The sequence below is a fragment of the Protobothrops mucrosquamatus genome, unplaced genomic scaffold (genome assembly GCF_001527695.2).
Source record: "Protobothrops mucrosquamatus isolate PMUCROS unplaced genomic scaffold, P.Mucros_1.0 scaffold2575, whole genome shotgun sequence".
In the NCBI taxonomy this organism is placed as follows: Eukaryota; Metazoa; Chordata; class Lepidosauria; order Squamata; family Viperidae; genus Protobothrops; species Protobothrops mucrosquamatus.
This window is the reverse complement of record NW_015388632.1, coordinates 116,965-136,338: the sequence shown is the minus strand read 5'-3', so window position 1 is coordinate 136,338 and position 19,374 is coordinate 116,965. Positions and strand designations below refer to the sequence as shown.

General features: G+C 36.8%; 1 protein-coding gene across 1 annotated transcript in view; it reads right to left on the bottom strand.

The window, feature by feature from the left end:
- GULP1 (GULP PTB domain containing engulfment adaptor 1) overlaps positions 1 to 19,374 on the bottom strand; it is a 63,135-nt gene that overhangs the window by 42,064 nt on the left and 1,697 nt on the right. The window contains exon 2 of the mRNA XM_015825261.1: positions 6,703 to 6,764. Coding sequence (XP_015680747.1) covers positions 6,703 to 6,764 — 62 coding nt within the window. The remainder of the gene's footprint in view (positions 1 to 6,702; positions 6,765 to 19,374) is intronic.

Below are 19,374 nucleotides of genomic sequence, written 5' to 3'. Positions count from 1 at the left end.
CCCATTGTGAACGTCTGTGGAAATTCTCAATCATCCAGGTCATGGTTGTTCGAAAGATGCTTTTTCAGGAGGCAACTGGACTTTCTTGTGTTTGAAGACATTTCGCTTCTCATCCAGGAAGCTTCTTCAGCTCTGACTAGATGGTGGGGAATGGAAGGATTTATACTGACCAGCTGTTTGCAAGGAATATAAATCCTTCCATTCCCCACCATCTAGGCAGAGCTGAAGAAGCTTCTTGGATGAGAAGCAAAATGTCTTTCAAGAAAAACAAGAAAGTCCAGTTGCCTCGTGAAAAAGCACCTTTGGGTCCTGTTGTAAACTTTTCCCAGTGCAAATCCCAGCCCATCCATCCTACTGTCATTAGTTTGACTGGAAAAGGATGGTGGTAGTGATGGAAAGATAACTGCAAGATTTCTTTCTTACATTGATCCTTCTATTATGTGTATTCTTTAATTAGAAGAAATAGTACAATGGAAAAAAAATCAGTGTCTTCTTCATGTCATCTCCATTCTTCTAAATTAAGAGTGCAAAAGATTAGACTTCTGGGTTTATGTAGCGTGGTGAGCGTTAGTGGTTCTCATCCCCCCTGTTTTTTTCTTTCCCGCAGCCACCCATAGATATTCCAGTTGTTCTCTATTTCATTTTTTCTCCAGTGTTTACTTACCAGTTTTCTTTTGAGTCTTGTTTCTGCCTACTTTGGAATATGATCCCTAACCTGTCATATAATGGAACTATAGCCTTTAAGCCAATGAAAACTATACACTGTTCCTCCAAGCAGTGTACTCAATTTAAACATTACTTTTCATTTGCTTGTGAAATATTTGTGTTTCTCTTGTGTGTGTGCCTTCAGGTCAGTTTTTGACCCCCAGCGATTGCCGGAATTAGTCCATGCAGTTTTCTTATTTCTTTTTTTCAGAATTGGTTTGCCATTGTCCACTTCCTAGGATTCAGAGGGAGTGACCTTAAGTGACCCTAAGCTGGCTTCATGCCTAAAGTGGGACTAGAAATCACATTTCCCAGCTTTAGTGTGATGCCTTAACCATATTCTATGAAGAACTCCCTCTACTGAAGCACTTGAATCATGCACAAATATCTTTATTCCACTGTAAATCAGAAGATAGATACTCAAATAATTGATTTCCAAAATACTCAATCTTAGCTTTGTCCCTAAAATGGAGAGAGGGAATTTGGAAGAGATTTCCATTTATCCATGGAAGAATAGCTGGACTTGACCATATGTTCTGATTCTGGACCTCAGTGAGATCTAGTCTTTGTTGCGAAATGCTCTAGCATGTTGTAAAGAACAGAGCTACAACCAATTCACCAAAAAGAAGAAATATATCATTAGCAATTTGTACTAAACATCATTGTGAGAAAGGAACATACTGGACCAGTAAGAATCAGAATGACTGTGTGATTGTTGAATCATAGCATCTTAGATTATGGAGAAATCTTGGTGGTTAATATCTATATCCATACTTTTTCACCTGTTTGTCACTCATGAGTGTATACTGTATTTATTAGCTAATCTAATCTACTAAAATTATTTTTAAAAGGTACATAATCATTTATATTTCCATCTCATTCTCTTTCACTATACATATTTCAGAAGGAGCACAATATTGAGGAGTCTTTATGCAAAGGAAACAATTATTTGTAAGAACAATTGTTTCTTTTGCAATAAAAACTCCTCAATCTGTCTGCCTAAAACATATGGATCTTACCTCCCATAGGAACTACAAATTTGTCCAAATTCTGTCCCATGTGCACTGCTTCTAGACATGTTTGCACACCTTATTTATGTTGAGATCTAGTTTTCTCTCAATTTTCATCCTATAACTTGGTGAAAAATGAGAAAACAAGTTTTAATTATTCTGCACCCATATCCCTTGTGTAAAATCAAACTTTTTGTTCTTAATTACCTTACTTTAAATTTAGTTATTATCTTCAAGGTCACCTGACCAAAATAAGCTATTTCTGCAGTTCCAGACTAGGGCCCTGAATCGGATTGGACTGTTTCTTGCACCCCAGAAATAATAGATATTTTATGTAGCAATGCATTCAGATACTTCCACGTCTTACATTTGAAATGGTACAACTGCGCAATGAATAAGTTTTATGAAGCTTCAGAATTAATTAAGCTTCATGACCACGTTTTAGTTTGGCAGCAAAACATCCAATGAATGTTCATTATACATTAACATTGTTCTTACCATCCAATCTCCCTTTCATCATAGTATACTATGCCTATGTCTGCCAAAATAATTGCAGCATTATTTCTAAGTGCTTTCCAAGTACCAGATGTTGTTTGCCTGTAACCAATTTTCTATAAAACACAGACTTGTATGCTTTTCAAAAAATCAAGAAGATTGTTAGTATAATAGGTTGATTAAATCAGAAGCTAACCAACTATTTTGGGACTCAATATAAATTTATAATGTATACTTCCCAGAAACAGATCATGGTTACATATGAAACATGCACTTTCATAAATTATAAATGTTAGCTTTGTATTTAATTTGGACACTGTCTTTCTATATTTCTGAAGTTATACTTAAGGTTCCTATGATCCTAAATTAATTACAGTACTTTATCTTCTCTTCTGAATAGACATAGTGAATTTGAGGACTGGTAGTTTTGAAAAGGCATCTTAAACATGAAATCAAATTCTGGAGAAATGTTGCATTCAGTGCCTGATCCAGTACTCCATAGTAAAATAGTTGCTCATTTTGCTATAATACTATTTATGATTGATTTTAGTGACTCTTACAAAATGTGAACTTTAAAAATACAGATAAAAGTGAAATATTGTCGTATTTTCCCCTCATATCCTCAAGAAGGTAAGAAGAATTTTAAGAAAAAAAATTTCTTACTCATCCATCACCTGTGAGAATACATATATAAAATTTTACTTAGACATGATGCACAGACAGAAGAAAGGAAAAACCATACAATACAATGGATAAAATATTTTTAAAAAACAGTTACATCACAGCAATGGGGAGAATTACAGACTAACGCTATAAATAAAACATACAAGTTATAAAAGGAAAATTGGTACAACTCTATGAAACCGAGGGAGCGTTTTATCACATGTGGAAAGATAAACATAGTTCAATGAAGAAAATTTTGGAATTAAAATTCGAAATGAAACCTCAACTTTTCTAACTAGGGATAATCTCAGAAAAAAATCAAAAAGAAACAAGAAAACTTAACAAGACCTTACATGTGCTCACACGTTCAGGTTATGGTCACTCACTTGGTCAACAGCCACACTCATATCACCCTGAGGCATAACCAGTTCTTTGGAATACATAAAGATCCAGTGAATTTAAAGTAACAAAAAACTGGTTACAATGTACGCTTGCTCTTTCTCATACATGGGCACACATGCAGACACAGACACTCATCCACACTTACCCAAAAGATTTGCAGGACTTAGCCTGCTTCCCAGTCATCTCCAGGGTCCAGAGCACCCAAATTATCTTTCTGCTTTTTGCAGAGACACCCAACTGATGCCACATGAGGCTCAGCTTTCTTATAGATGCTGCCTCCTGACAACTTTACACCATTCTGCAAGCAGGCATTATTGTCACAAGCCTGCAGGGGACTCTGTTTCTTTTTAAGGAAGCTCCATTTGTCTGTGGAGTTTATGGACATCAAAGGAGCCAAAGCCTACAAGTTGTTAGAGCCACTATTCAGGCTGGCAGCTTCAAAGCTTTTGGGCTCTCTTGGGTGGCTGAGTGGCCAGGTTGAGAGTTGGCCAAAGGCCTGTGGAACCCGAAGGGATGAGTGGGGGAGATAAGAGGGGGACTGCAGTGTCCCTGTGGTTGGTCGTAAGGGTGAACAACTGCAGAGGCACTTCAACGGCCATAACTTTCAAATTGACTCATAAATATGGGGTTTTTTTTCAGAGGGTGGTAGTGGTTCTGTTGTAAATTCTGTAAAGAACCAGAACAGTTGTTAAGTGACGACTATCTATACATATACATAAATGCATATAATAATGCACACCTATAACAATCATACAATGGAGCTTTCAATACTAAGTAATCAGTTTAAGTTTCCTATGTCCAATTGTGTTTGACTCTAGAAGGCGGTACTCATCTCCGTTTCTTGGCCAATAGAGCCAGCGTTGTCCGAAGACACTTCTCTGGTCATGTGGCCAGCGTGACTATATGCCATTTGCGGCAGTTTTTCCCTAAAGTTACACTCGGTGTTGTATAAAAAGTCAAGTAATTGCATACTTATATCAATATCCTAAATCAAAACTCCAGGTTATCTAAACAACACAATATTAATAATTTTAATACTGTACAAATATCATTTTATTGAAATACTTGGAATGTAGGAAGAGTTCTGTGAACTCTTGCAATTTCAAACTCATCAGTTGATCCTATATCTGTGGTTATCTATCAGTTTCCAGTTCTACAGCGAGTGCAGATGGTTTCTATTGATAATGGTTAATATGCATGATATGTGCACGACAGAAAATACTGTCAATGAGATGTTTTTTTCTTAACCTTCACTTTCTAGTGCCAACATATTTTATTTAACGCCAGGCACATTTTTATTTATCGCAGTATCATTTCCAACATAATCAGCCAAAGGTCCATAAAGATTATATATGCATGACATTTTCCTATCCAAATATAGCACATAAGGAGGAAGAGACTGGAAATGAATCTTTCAAAGCTGGCTTTTGAAGACACTCTCCCCACTGAGAATGTTAATTTCTCTCATGCAAACGGGGAGACTGCATTCTCTTCCAGCTTCCAAATAGTCTTGAAAGTTTTTGTTCTGTATACCAATGGACTCTTTGAGGGGCAATTGAAGCTTCCTTGCTCCTCAACATTTTGATTATGAGATTTATTTCTGTGCTTCAAACAGCAAAAAAAAAGGAAGTTGAAGTTCTGCCTCCCCTCCCACAATCCTGATCAATAGAGCTTTTTCCCTTTAATATTAAAAGTAAGAAAACTATGCTACTGATTGTATGGAAATAGCTACAATGGAAGGGTTGATAATTAAACCCTCTCCTGCCCAATAACTTTGAATAGGATAATTATTTATATGCTGTAAAAAAGTAATCTATTGCTCATTCTGCCATCTGGATAGGCAGTAGGAAGCACTGGGTCAAAGGAGGACTAGTAATTCTTACAAAAGAGAAGACTCATGAATCTATTGACAGCATATTCAAGAGAATAAAATTCACAAGGGAAGAAGAAACACCAATACTCTTCCTTGATATCCTCATCAGCAGAGGCAGTGATGGCACATTAGAAACACAAGTCTATTATAAAAGCACCCACACCAACCAACTGCTCCACTACCAAAGTAACAGCCCAAATTCCCACAAGAGAAGCTGTGCAAGAACATTATTTAGACCAGGGGTAGTCAACCTTGGCTATTTTATGACTCGTGGACTTCAACTTCCAGAATTCCTGAGCCAGCTTAGGAATTGAAGTCCACGAGTCATAAAAGAGCCAAGGTTGACTACCCCTGATTTAGACGAGCACAAACACACTGCAGCAACCCTGAACGTCAGAAAAAGGATCATCTCTACATCTTCCAACAAGATGGATACTCATGCCTCTTTATCAAAAAATGCCCGGACATTCGACACATTGCTGCACAACCAACACAAGCTGTTAAAAGGATAATACTGCCATACATCAAAAACATTTCAGAAACCACCAACAGATTATTATAACCACATTGCATCACTATAAGGACAGAAACCATCAAAGCCCAGAAAAACATCTTAAGTAAATCAAAGACCCAGTAGCCTAGAACTAAAAAAAAAAAAAAAAAACAGGACTCATCTACAACATACAGTATAAAGTCTGTAATAACCACCATGTAGGATAGACTGGCAGGAAACTAGCAGAGCACATGCATGAACAGCAAACAGCAGTCAGAAGAGAAGATGAAAACTCCTTAATTGCACAACATATGGGCAGACTTAACCATAGTTTCAACTGGGGAAACTGTGAGCATTGTAGACCAAACCATTCAGATGACACTCAGACAAACCAGCCATCATAGGGATAAATTTCATGGCCACACAGGGATAAATAACATCTACATAACATTCAAAAGAGACAATCAAAAAGCTAATAAGGAAACAAAGATACCAATACACCTCCTCGCCAACAATCAACACCCAGATAAGCAGAGATTAACACTAAGATTAATATTAGATTAACACTTAAGCAATATACAATATCCCAATCAAAGCAATACCAACTAAGACAAACAAACAGTAAACAGCCCACTCAAGAAACAACCCCTTCTAACACTGATGATGTTACCTAGTTAGGTAATGAAATGCCTGCAAGGAAACAATGAAACTCAGAGAGCACCAAGAACCCCATATCTTATGAAAGAAAATGAAAAAATGTTTGAATATTATGAATGGATATTTCTTGGTCCTAAAAATAAAAATGGCCTTCAGCCTAATTTCAAAAGTCTTCTGCAGTATCAGTTCAAACTCTGATAAGAGCTACCTCAACCTTTCCCATATTCTTTTATTGCTTAAAAAAAACAAGATGCCACTTGCACTTTGTTTCTCTTCTTTTGCCATATGAACCCAACAAATTACCCCTGAAAGAATGAAGTCTTTACTAATTACAACAACAATATGATTTAGACAATTGCTAGCTATCAAGTTAGTAGAAACAAGTTAGCAGACACACACCTCACCTTTGCATTATAAGGAATATAGTGCTTTGATAAAGCTTCAGGAGTATGCATCCATGTCTTATCTGCAAAAGAAAAAAAAATACACATAATTAAGACTTAGTTACTAGGCATGTCCACAAGGAAAACACATACAATAGATATTTGCATCTATATATACAAAGCACAAAGGACTATACGTACTATATAGTTTTCTCACCTACCCTCACAGAAAGTTCCCAGAGATTTCCAAGGACTATTTAGTCTTCAATTTCCATCTATATGTCACAATACCTAATTCCTGAAATGAGTATTCAGTCATCTGGTACTTATTTAAAAGAGTTTAGTAGTAGTTGCTAAGCAAAGCTCATGCTCAAGCGCCAAAGACTTTATATAAACCAACCTTTCATTTCCTGTACCCATCTGATACTCTTTGAATCTTAACTGACAGATTAGAGAAGAAGGACTTTGTTACTATGAGAAGGAAAGGAGGATGGCCTTATTTCTACTCCATACGTCCTGTCTCAGTGATTGACTCTTGTCCCTGTCCAATCAGAATTCTGCCAAATGCTTACTGACTTCTTATGGCCAGAAATTATACTCAGTTGTGTCCAACCACTAACATACATGTACTTGGGTAACAAATAGTTTTAGCCAGTCCTGCAATTGGTTTACTGTGTGATGGAGCTTTTGAAAATATTAATAGTAAATAGAAATCATCTCTCGAAATTATCATTATGGTAGCTTTTACTACTGAGACTGCATCCTAGTGCTCCCTGATATTTTAAACTGACAAAGAATTCAGCTCACAAAGAGGAAAGGCAATTTCAATAGCAGCTAAAGAGGCATTGGAATGCCACTTTAAGCTATACAAGCACAATCCAGTGAACATAAATCTCAGTTTTAAGATAAATCTTTCAAAGACAGAAAATTAAGCTTATATCCTCAGTAAAGTAATTGTGGCTGCATTATGTCATTCAAGCATTTTCATGAATAAATCAGTTAAATGTGAATTGATGTTAAGTGAACAATTAAAATTAAATTAAAAAAAGACCATGAGATCTCATTGCCTGCCCTTAATACAGAATACAGAAAGGATTTGCAGTTTTAGATTTGTAGATTTGATCTTATCTTGATTTCTAATCGAATACATTCCTACTCTAATATTAAATCTTCTAGTGTGGCATAGCTGCAATTTATAAAATCTCTCTAGAAAGGCTGTAATGTCAGGAGGGTTAGCAGTTAGTGTGAATGATGGATGACTGCATCTTACAGAGCCAAGTCTAAGTTATTGGCTTCCTGGCTTATTTATTCATTTATTCTTTGTTAACCGCCCACAGCATATGTTTGAGGTGTGTGGCCATGTAAATTGAATAAATAAATAATATAAAACATATTGTCAAGGAATTAGCAAAGCCAAGGCAATCATGATAGGAAAATGAAACATTTATGAGGGTGATCCAATCAGTTTTATTTTTTTTAATTATTCTGATTTTTATATTTTTGCATACGTACAAGTCATCAAATAGATTTAAACCAATTTGAATGTAGAAAGTTGGTTTAGTTTTGATAGTCTGCTTTAATTTAGACAAATGAAATGCATTATTGATCAAAAGAACATGGTCATCTTTCAGATGGAAAAATGGTATCAGGGCAAATGGAATCCATCAATGCTGGCTGATTATTATTGGACCTTGCAACAAGAGTACAAACAAAAATCAACAGCCAAAACATTTTTAACCCTGTTGAAACCATGCTTCATGTCAGAACTTTTATGTCATTAAATATATTATAGTCATTAAAAGTTAATTCAATTTTTCTCAAGAGCTCTATGTGATACACTCAGGAAGAAAAACTTTTGAAAAAAAATGTGGTCCAGTGTTATTTTCTAGTACTGTTGCAATGGTTCCAAAATTGTAATATGATATATCTGGAAAATTGCATTTTGATTTTTTTTCTTGTGCTAAATCCAGATCTAAACGTGTTTTATCTTTTTGTATGGTAAAAGATAAATATCATTTGTCTGTCACTACCTATTGACAGTACTGAATTGACAACTATAACATACTTACATCTGAATCTAGATAAGCGATGTTATTAGCTTCAGAAACACCTAAATTATTAGAAATGATTTCTAAATTTTCAGGAAAAAAAGCCTGTAATTCATCTTTACAAGTAACACTTATTGAAAAATCAGTTTGATATACAAATCTTTGAAGATGAATGGGACAAACAATTGTAGATCCCCATTTTGTCTGAACAACAGAAACTGCCTTAGCATTTATGTAAAAAAAAAAATCAATAGGTCTTACATTATGGTTCATTCAACAGCAACAATATAATGTACTTTGGACACTGGACTTCATTATTTTGCACAAAAATTCATAAATTACTGTGTTGGAGATGACATGAGAATAATGCTTCATTAAAATGTCTCTGTCATGTCACAGCATTGCTATATTCTGAAAGGAAATCATTACTGTTATTAAATTAAGTTTGAAATGAGATTTAATATTTTTGGATGTCTACATTCTTTTGAACTATTATCTTATATTGTAATCTGAACAAGGAAAATAAACTCTCCATGCCACTCTGAGTTCTAAGAGACTTGTCTTCAAACAATCACTCAGTGGTTTAAAGACCTCATCTTAATGTTATGAATGCTTACAAATGTAAATTATGTAGAGATAATTATAATGAAATATTCCATTGTGTATTTCACATTCTTATCTAGCTGTATGGGAAATTCTTGCATGTATGGGTCTATCCTGTTGTGCCTAATTTTATAATATTGCATAACCCTAATACAAATATAGTCCATCTCATATTGTAAAGGAATAAAACAAAACCTTACACTTTATCTGCAAAAACCAACCAACAAAAAAAACCCTTAAATATGTTTCTGTAAAAGTACCTGATACAATGCAACCTTAGTGTATCAAAGCTAAGATAATTAAGTATCAAAACTACTATTACTGTATATAATGCCTCCAGCTGGTGAAGCTGTGATGGAAATATATGGTATCCTGTGGAACTTTGCTTAAGTTCACCTATTATAGTTAGCAAATTTTAGCTAAGTTTATTTATCAATGATAAGCACAGTTTCTATAGAACAGGGGTGTTAAACTCAATTTCATTGAGGGCTGCATCAGCATTGCGGTTGCCCTTGGGGGGCCGGGTTGGTGTGGCCAGGGTGGGTGCGGCCTACTGGGTGGGCATGGAGTGGGTGTGGCCAGCTCTACATCGTTCACGTCAAGGGGGCCTGTGGGGGCCTGGGCAGCAGTGGGACAGATCTGAGGGTCTCTGGCAGAAGGGGGTGGGACCAGGGCAAGTGCCTTTCAGGCCATGTGGGGGGAGGTGGATGGTGGCGCGGGCTTCCCAGAGCCCTGGGCAGCAGAGGTCAAATGCCCAGCCTGGCCCTCGAGCACCTGGGGCACCAAGCCCAGCCCCACTTCCCCAAGGGGGTGCCCAGCTGCACTTACCTCCTCCTCAAGGCTGCTGCTGCTGTGCTTGCTCTCCTTAGTCAGGTTGCTCATGATGGGTATGAGGGCAAAGTCAGAGAAGGCCCATTCCCTTTCCATGGGAGGAGACCCGGCTTTGTATCCAAAACTTCCTTAGCAACAGGATGGGAGACCCCAGGATAGGCCAGGAGGAGGGGGCAAGGGGATGGCAAAAGGGCAGCAGGACTGGACTAAGGCAGGACTTCCCTCAGACCCTTCCTCTCCTTCTTTCCTTCTTTCCTTTCTTCCTTCTTAAGTACAGAGTGGTGGGAAAATATTTGAGATGAGGGAGGGAGAAAAACAGTCAAGAAACGCAGCCAGGGCCAGGGCCAGGGCCAAGGTAGTGGGGACCGTTCCCTCACGGTTTCCAGGATGGCTTTGCGGGCCACATGAAACCACTTCGCGGGCCACATCTGGCCCCCAGGCCTTGTGTTTGACATGTCTACTATAGAAGGTTATTATTGACATACAATCAGTTGCATAAAGGATTAAAAAAAATTATGACCCATGGCAAAAAATGTCCATTGGATAAGTTGGAGTTGGACTTTCGGCCATATATTTGCTTAATGACATCCTAAAACAGTCATAAAAGTGAATCTGGTCATGTCCTTGGATGAAACATGCTTGTGGTTTCTACTACATCTTAATGTTATGCACTAAATGATTAATCCTTAACTAATAATTTTTTAAACATTATTTTCTGCTATGGGGGAACTAGTATTCCCCTCTTCGCTATGTACTTAAAATCATAAACCATGAAAATATATTATTGCCTATTTTTACAGGAATTTCAATGGCATAATAAAAGGTACCATTTTTTAATAGAGGTTTATAAAAGAATGTTCATTTACAACAAGAATCTAATGCAGTGGTTCTCAACCTTTTTAATGCCGCGACCCCCAACCGGTCGTAAGTCGAGGACTAAACCGGTCGTAAGTCGAGGACTAAACTGGTCGTAAGTCGAGGACTAAACCGGTCGTAAGTCGAGGACTACCCAACCGGTCGTAAGTCGAGGACTCTCCCTGCCCGGGAGCGCCGCGCATGCGTGCTTCCACCCCCTGCGCCGGCCGAGGCGTAGCTGGCAAGCGGCAGAGACGGAGCAGGCCGACCACCAGCTGGCCCAGCCCAAGGGAGGTAAGGCACCCACCGGAAAAGGGGGAAAAAATGGCGGACAGCCTTGCTTGGCGACCCCCATGAAATGGTCAATCGACCCCAAATGGGGTCGCGACCCATAGGTTGAGAACCGCTGATCTAATGCATAAAATCGGTCACACAGAGAGTATTTTAGTGGTTCCAACAGCAATATGAATCAATCTTCCAAATTATAAATAATTTCTGCATCAAAGTTGCAGAAAGCTGCATTCCAAAGTGCCAATATGTTACCCCATCAGCCCACCTTGGCAAGTAGTAACCTTGACAAGTAGATTAGATAAAAGGTTCTCTTTTCTCAGCATGTTGACGCAACTAGTCTACATGTGAAATATACTTTTTTTAATTAGTTTGATCAGAACACGAAACTGAGCCATTGTAATAATTAAATAAGTAAATAAATATTTGAACTGCTGTACAGATAGCCCTGACTTAATGACCACAAGCTCTATCCCTCAGTGATGCTAAGTCACTAAACAAAACATTATGTGACCATAATGGTTTTACAACCTCACTTCTGCTGCAGTTGTTAAAGAAGGTATCAGGCGATCACAACTTGCCATTTTACTGCTAACTTCTCCATTGACTGACTAAAAAGACAACTAAACATTTGCTTTTGCAAAAAAAAAAGTGGAAAACATTCAACTTCCTACTAGCTACTCCAAGGCATAGCGAAAATCTCTTCAAGAACATCATATTCCCTTAATGGTTTATTATTTATTTTTTTCTGGTTTACTAACAGTCTTAAAGCACTGAAGCGGACTATAGCCATAGCATTTTTCATAACAAGTATTTTAATGACACAATCAGCAAAGAAGTACAACTTCACAAATTTTTATAAAAGTAGGGATTCAACGTTTGGATGGGCAACTTCACCAATTAAAAACAATGTGCAAGGAAGTGCTTTCAATGGGTATTTCCCAGCAATACATTTACTTTAGAGAGACCCATGCTCCTTCTTTGCCAAGGCTCTAAAAGCCTTATCTTCCTTGTGCAGATATCTGCTTCTTTTACAGAAGGCTAGCTTTTGTAAATGGATTTATGTGACAGCTTATTAAAATGACAAAATGTTGTTAATTTAAGCACTGGCAACTGCTTATTGGATTCCTTGCTCATCTGTTTAGTGCTACAGTCGGATTTTTAAAGAAGTCTGTATGTGTAACAAACTCTCACAGACTCAAAAGCCTGCATTGGCAAAATTAAGTATGGAATGATGGACAAATTCATATATAAAAATACCTACTGATGAATTCCAAATTAATTCCTTCTCTTTGCTGATAGATGAATTAGTCATGCAAATTATCTTCTATGCAGAATGTGAAGGACATTATAAAAAACGTAGATATTTATCCTAGCTGTCCTTTTTAAGCTTGTTAGATGTTTATCATACCTAGTAAACATGTAAACATTTGAGATTTCAGAATCTCTGGATCAAGCAATGCCTTCAGTAGCTAGCCAAAGCATTCAGGATTGGACAGCTTAGAAACAAAGTAGGTAAAAAATAAGGAAAGGTAAGGAAAGGTAAGGAAAGTAGGTTAGAGATCCATTGATCTCTCAAATAACTTAGCATCACACTATCTAAAATAATGGTATCCTTGTTTGGAAAGTCTCTTTATGACATTAAAGATGACAATGAGAGTCAGACAAACATGTCAGAGACCAAGAGAAGATGACAAGAATAAACAGGTCACAAGACAGGAAAGTGCATTAGCATCTTTCACAATGTACATCAAATTCAGCCACATCCTAAATCTTGAATTACCTCTGTTTCAAAAGATTTGTGGGTTTTCCACAGCCATGTTGGATTTACTCCAAATGTTCCTAAATGTTCCAAAAGTATTCCATGCAACAAAACAGTGGCTGAGTTCACACTTAATGCCAAGCCTTTTTTTACCAGAGTTGGTGGAATGAGTCACAACGATTTGCATATAACACTAAATCATAATAGCTGGCTCATCCATAACAATATGGGAGATGCAAAGAAACTATACTACAGTATGATATATGAACCCCAGTACTCTCTTATCTCAGGAAGCCAACCAGGTTCCTTGCCTTCATCTTTCCAGATATAAAAACTGGCAAGGTAAAGGATGGGTGGGTGGGTGGGGGGAGTCAGAGAAGAATAGTGCCAAAATGTTGCCCACAACCGTAATTATATTTCACGCATACTATTTGGATGGACTCTTCTATCATGTATTTGGTTTTTATAAAAATGGTCAGTACAATTGTGTACCATCTTTTTCAACTTGTCTCCTTCAACAAGATCAAGCAATATGGTATTTAGGGCTTTCCTTTAAACAGACTGCTATACAGTGCCATTGGTACCTCTTTTTATAACCGAATGATCAGAAAGGTATGGATAAAAAGGGTCTCCCTTTCCTCAAATGATAGTTAAAATAAATTTCAAGAGAGAGAACATTCCAGGGCTACTTCCATCATAGGAAGGTTCACTACTCTAGAGAGAAAGTCCACCAGATGGCATTCAATAGTTCTCCCTAAAAAGAAGCAAGACTATCAGCATGGAAAATTGTTGTAAACAAATTTGTTTAAAAATATTTTATCTCCTGGTGATTTTTACTTTCATCTTCTTTCCTTTGTATTTCAACTTGTTTTCCTTTTGGATTGCTGTTGTAATCCCAATTATTACTCTCTGTAATCCCAATTATTACTCTCTGCAATAGCCTATAGGCTTTAGTGAATAAGTAAGTTAATTACTCTTGAATGGGCTTTTTTATCTTCATTTCTAGAGTTATCCCCTGGGAAGAGAAATGTTCTTTTAAAAATTTAAATTCCGGGACCTATTAATTCCCCAAAGTGGTACATCAGGTACATCACATTTTTTTAGTCTGTATTTCTGAAAATTTTATTACCAGTCTCTACAAACACAGCTATATTCTATACCTTTCCCTAAAGACATCCTATATAATTCCTTACTTCTTATATTAAATTGTAGTCACTGTCCCCTATTTTCACAAGTTTCTATAATTCACAATCATTGTGCTATGGACCTTTTCAAACTTCTATCATTTAAAGTTGGAGATTATTATAAGAGTTGTAAGTTGACTGATTTTCCCCCCACCCACACACACTTAGTTCTAACCTTGCATGGAATTGCAATTTTTTCAAGCTATGCCAACCTCTAACACAGAGTTCCTCAACCTTTCCGGCCTTGAGGACTGGCAGGAGGAGAGGGGATGGTTCTTTGTGTGCAGCTGGTAAACGCACGTGCCAGATCCATTTGCACGAGCAGCATGCCGCTCACGCAAATGGAGTGCACGTGCACATGCTCACCCTCTGCTTACATGTGGGAATGCCCATGCACGCACCTACTAGCCCGCCATTTACACAGCCTGGATGCAAACACCTCATGGCCTACTAGTGGGCTATGGTTCAGAGGTTGGGGACCCCTGCTCTAACAGGTCAATACATCAAGCCGTGTTTAATGTCACTGCATATAACTCCCAGATATAAAATCCAGTCATATGAAGGTACTTCCTTCACAATGTTAAAATATTTAGTTCTTCTTTTTTGGAAAGTTGTTTTATAGTCTCCAACATCCCGCTAAGCCCAAAAGCATTATTAAGTAATGTAAGATAATTTCATCATGAATGCATATGTCCTTTAGCTAATTTAGCAGTTTTGAACTTTCGAAGTGCATCTCTGAATGCCATAAACTTTAAAAATAGCTGTGTAAAATTAATAGCCTAACCAGATAAAGTCAGTCCTTCCTCCCATAGTGTTGCTAGGCAGGCAAGAAAAAAAATATGAGTGGGCAGCTTCACTCTGGCTCATGGATGATTTGGTTTCTGGATTCTAAGCTTGGCACATCTTCTAAGTCCACCATGCATGCTGCTGTTGTTACGTTTCCAATTTTGTTTTAGGGCAAATCCAGCCTTTTAAAGATAAAACAAATGCTAACAATACTAATATGTACAAAGGAGATGAACACCAGGGTAACCCCCCTTTTTTTCCAGCACCTCAAGATATGTTGCTACAACTGTAGTTTCTGCTATTTAAATATTTGTTTAGCAATCGAATAAAGGGAAAACACTATTGCTAATTATGAACTGTTTGTTTTTGTGGGTGTTTTATTTTGGCAAAAGCTATAAAGAAAGCTAACTGCTTTGGTATTGTTTTTCTCATCATTTTTTTCTTCAGAAACAATCTGAAAACCATATGCAAATTATATTAACTGAGCAAATAAATGGCAGAATTCACACAATATATAGCCACAAAACAATGCTAAGAAATACTGTGTTGAACAGGGTTCCCAACAAGCCAACTTTAGATTCTCTGTTCCATCTGATTTCACTTTTTAAAGATTCTTTCAATTCAAAAGAATAAGCTTGGCATGCTGTATTTCCAAGAAAATCTCTGAAAACCACCTAGACTCCAGGGGAATTCTTTTTTTAAAAAAATGCAGTAGAGTAGGCTACATATTTTGTTTGCTTGGAAATATGCCTAATTAGCTGCCCCCCTTCTACCAAAACATAGGGGAACTGGGATAGTAGAGAGCATCCTAGGAAAGACAGGAAGCAAAATTATTTATTAGATTTATATCCCATCTTTATTTAATACAATCAATTTGCCTTCTACTAAATGAGTTTTTATCACTGGACAAGTTCACCAAGGCCATCATTTTGTTAGAGTGCCCATGGCCTTTGAGATATGTCTTCCAACCATCAAAGGCTGGAGATTCCTAGTTTAGAATATCTAAATCTCCTAGCCACTGGCTCTTAATTTTTCCATTGCGTTTTTAATTTTATTTTTAAAAAAACAAGCATACACTTTTCAAGCTATGATTACAATGGATGGCTTATTCATTAGTTGAAGCAATTTATTGCTTATTCATTTCACTATTTAATCATAAAATTCAAAACAAAATTGTATTTTCTATTTGCGATATGAAAGTGAAATGTTTTTACCATCTTCTGTTATTAAAAATCGATCGCTGTACCCATAAAAATAAACTCAATCTGCCTTGAGGTTGAAAATGCTAAAATACCAGTATAGAATTCTTAAATTTGGCGTATTTGCCTTGGCTCAATTTTTGATGTCTATCTGTATCTCCTTGTGCAATTATCTTTTTGTTTTTATTATTACTATTATTATTATGTACATTATTTTTTTCCTCTCAGGCAAATAACTATATCCTAAAGAAGTTTGGATTTGGTTTATTCGTCTCCTTCCTCTTTACACTTGCTTTTGTAATAAAATGAAATACAGGGATAATATTACTGTAACAACCACCAAATGAATACCTGGCATAGTGCAGATTTCATTTTGGAATAGGTTAATTGTTCTTTAAATTTTTAATATACAATTTAGGCCTGTAATACAAAACAGTGCCTAAAAAGACATCCTTACTAGAGCTAACTTATAAAACATTTGGTTTGGTTAGCTTATAAATAATTTATGACTTAATTTATCTGTTTTTCTTGTCCTCTTTCCATTCTTTTTCTTTTTTTATATAAAATCTATGTATGCCTAAGGGGAAAAAGACTTTTTAATCTTCGTGCACTGCCTACAGGAAATCATAATAGGCATGCATTTGTATATTATCATCTTCATTCTAGCTATTGAAGAATACACTTCATCATTCCCCACACTACTATTATTATCACTACCACCACTACCACCAAATAACTTCTAAATAAATCTGCAAGTGAATTTAATATTACAGTATATGAAAAGCCAATTTCATCTAATACAGGGGTTTCCAACCCCCGGTCCGCAGCATGCCAGCAACCGGTCCACACAAACAAGCAAAGCCCCATCCATGGGATGCAGGCAGCACACAAAACCATGCACTCTCTGATCCATGGAAAAACCTTTCTCCATGGAACCGGTGCCTGGTGCCCAAAAATTGGGGACCTCTGACCTAATAGATAAGGTTCTAGAGAAGGAATGTGGAAACCAGAGTTTTAGTCCTGGCCTGGGTGGGTGGCTATGGGTGGTGCGGTGGCTCAGCGGTTAAGACGCTGGGCTTGCCGAGACATGAGTGCCACTAACCTTGCCCCAGTTCCTGCAGTTTGAAAGCATACAAATGCAAGTAGATAAATAGGTACCATTTCAATGAGACGGTAATAGTGCTCTGTGACATCTTGCTGGTCACATAACTGTGGAAATGTCTTTAGACAGCGCTGGCTCAATGGCCTTTATATAGAGATGAACGCCATCTCCTGTAGCCAGCAATGACTAGCGGAGTAAATCCGCAGGAACTCCTTTTATTTTTAGGTGGCTATACAAATTGAATAAATGAACAACTGGCAGCTGGATGATATGTGCCAGTTACTCTCTCTTGGCCCTAGAACAAAGTCAATGGCAAACCACTTCTAAACATGTTGCCACTAAAACTAACTTTCAAAGAAAGCCCCAACTGATTGACATAATTTCCCCTGAATTGTCTATTAGGAGCTGCTTCTTTGAATTATTGCAAGATTATAGTTATCTTCATAACGCAAAACACATTACACTTACTCTAAAATGAAAGCAAACACTTTCTACTCTTCACAGCCCTACCAGAGGAATAGAGAAGTGCATAAGCAAAAGGATTATTCCTGCTCATTTCTGACACATTAAGCATGAAACCATTAATTTAGAGCAGCACTAAATCATAATTTGGTATAACTTGCACAATCCTATTACTTCTCCCCTGCTAGCAGAAGATGATGGGCATTTGCCTGCATTTTTCAACTACTGATTACTGTGGATTCTATTTAGTTTAACTGAATTCTGCCTCATCCTGGCTTGTTTCAATAAACTTCAGTGAACTAGGGTTTGATCAATAAAACCAAGATGGCAACCATGAAAAACATAAAAAGCAGGTAGTTTTCATTGCGTCATCGTGGTTGCCTTGTCTTTTTTGACCAGGCCATATAGACAGCACTGCAGAAAACCACAGTAGGAAATAATGATAGTTTCTACCAAACTGGATATAAAAAACGATCTTGTATACAAGCAGAAACTAAAGCAATGTTTGTGTTATTACAAAATAATATTTGAGTGTTATAGTTCCAGACCCCAAAACAAAAGCTTAAATCAGGCCTTTTTCCTAGCACTTTAGCTAAATCTGATATGCACTATTGTAGGTGGGAAGTTCATTCAAAGTACCGGTATATGGTGAATTCATTGCCAGATGTATTTTGAATACACATTGCCATTTATATAAGAATAGTGTTCCTTATTTCAGGTTTTTAATCCTTTTTTTAAAAAAAGAAAGCCAATGATTTTTTTTCCCCAGCAGACCACATGCAAGCCTATGTGATATATACATACATACATACATACATACATACATGCGTATACGTATACGTATATATGTATATGTGATACATATACATGTATATGTACATATATGTTACATATGTATATGTACATATATGTGATACATATACATATGCATATATATACATATATATATACACATATACCTATAAAAATGTCTGTCTTCATACAGCAACAAGAAAAATGAATGTATCCATTGGACACATATCAAGACAAGTTTAATATCTGAATCCCCAAATCAGTTCTGCATCATATAAATAGCTCATATATACCAGTCAGAATATGTTTTAAATAGCTCATGTGGTAGAAAACCCTTGCCAGGAGCTTCATTGTTCTTCAGACTTCTTATAATAGATTTAATCTCACTTTCTAAAACTGGTGGCCACCTTTTGTAGGTGGCAAATCACTATTTAGTAAATGTTTCTTGTCAGGTGCTAAGAGCATGGACAAATGATAATAATTTTCCTCATCCTCAGTTGAATGCTACAAAAATTTAAACCTTGGGCTTGTATTTGATACCTAGCAGCCACTGGAATCCTTTTGTAATTGCATTAGTAGCTTTTCTATAATCTATTTATAAAAACCCTGTGTCCTTGAAATACCTATTTCCATTCTAACTTGTTGAGAGAAGCTTTCAGACCAGAATACCTAATGGATTTTTTTCATTGTTATGGATTTGGTCAGTCAATGAGTTTATCGGGAAAGGTTTTATTATGTGTGATGAGAATTCCAGAGTACCATCACAAGCCGGGTGCATCAA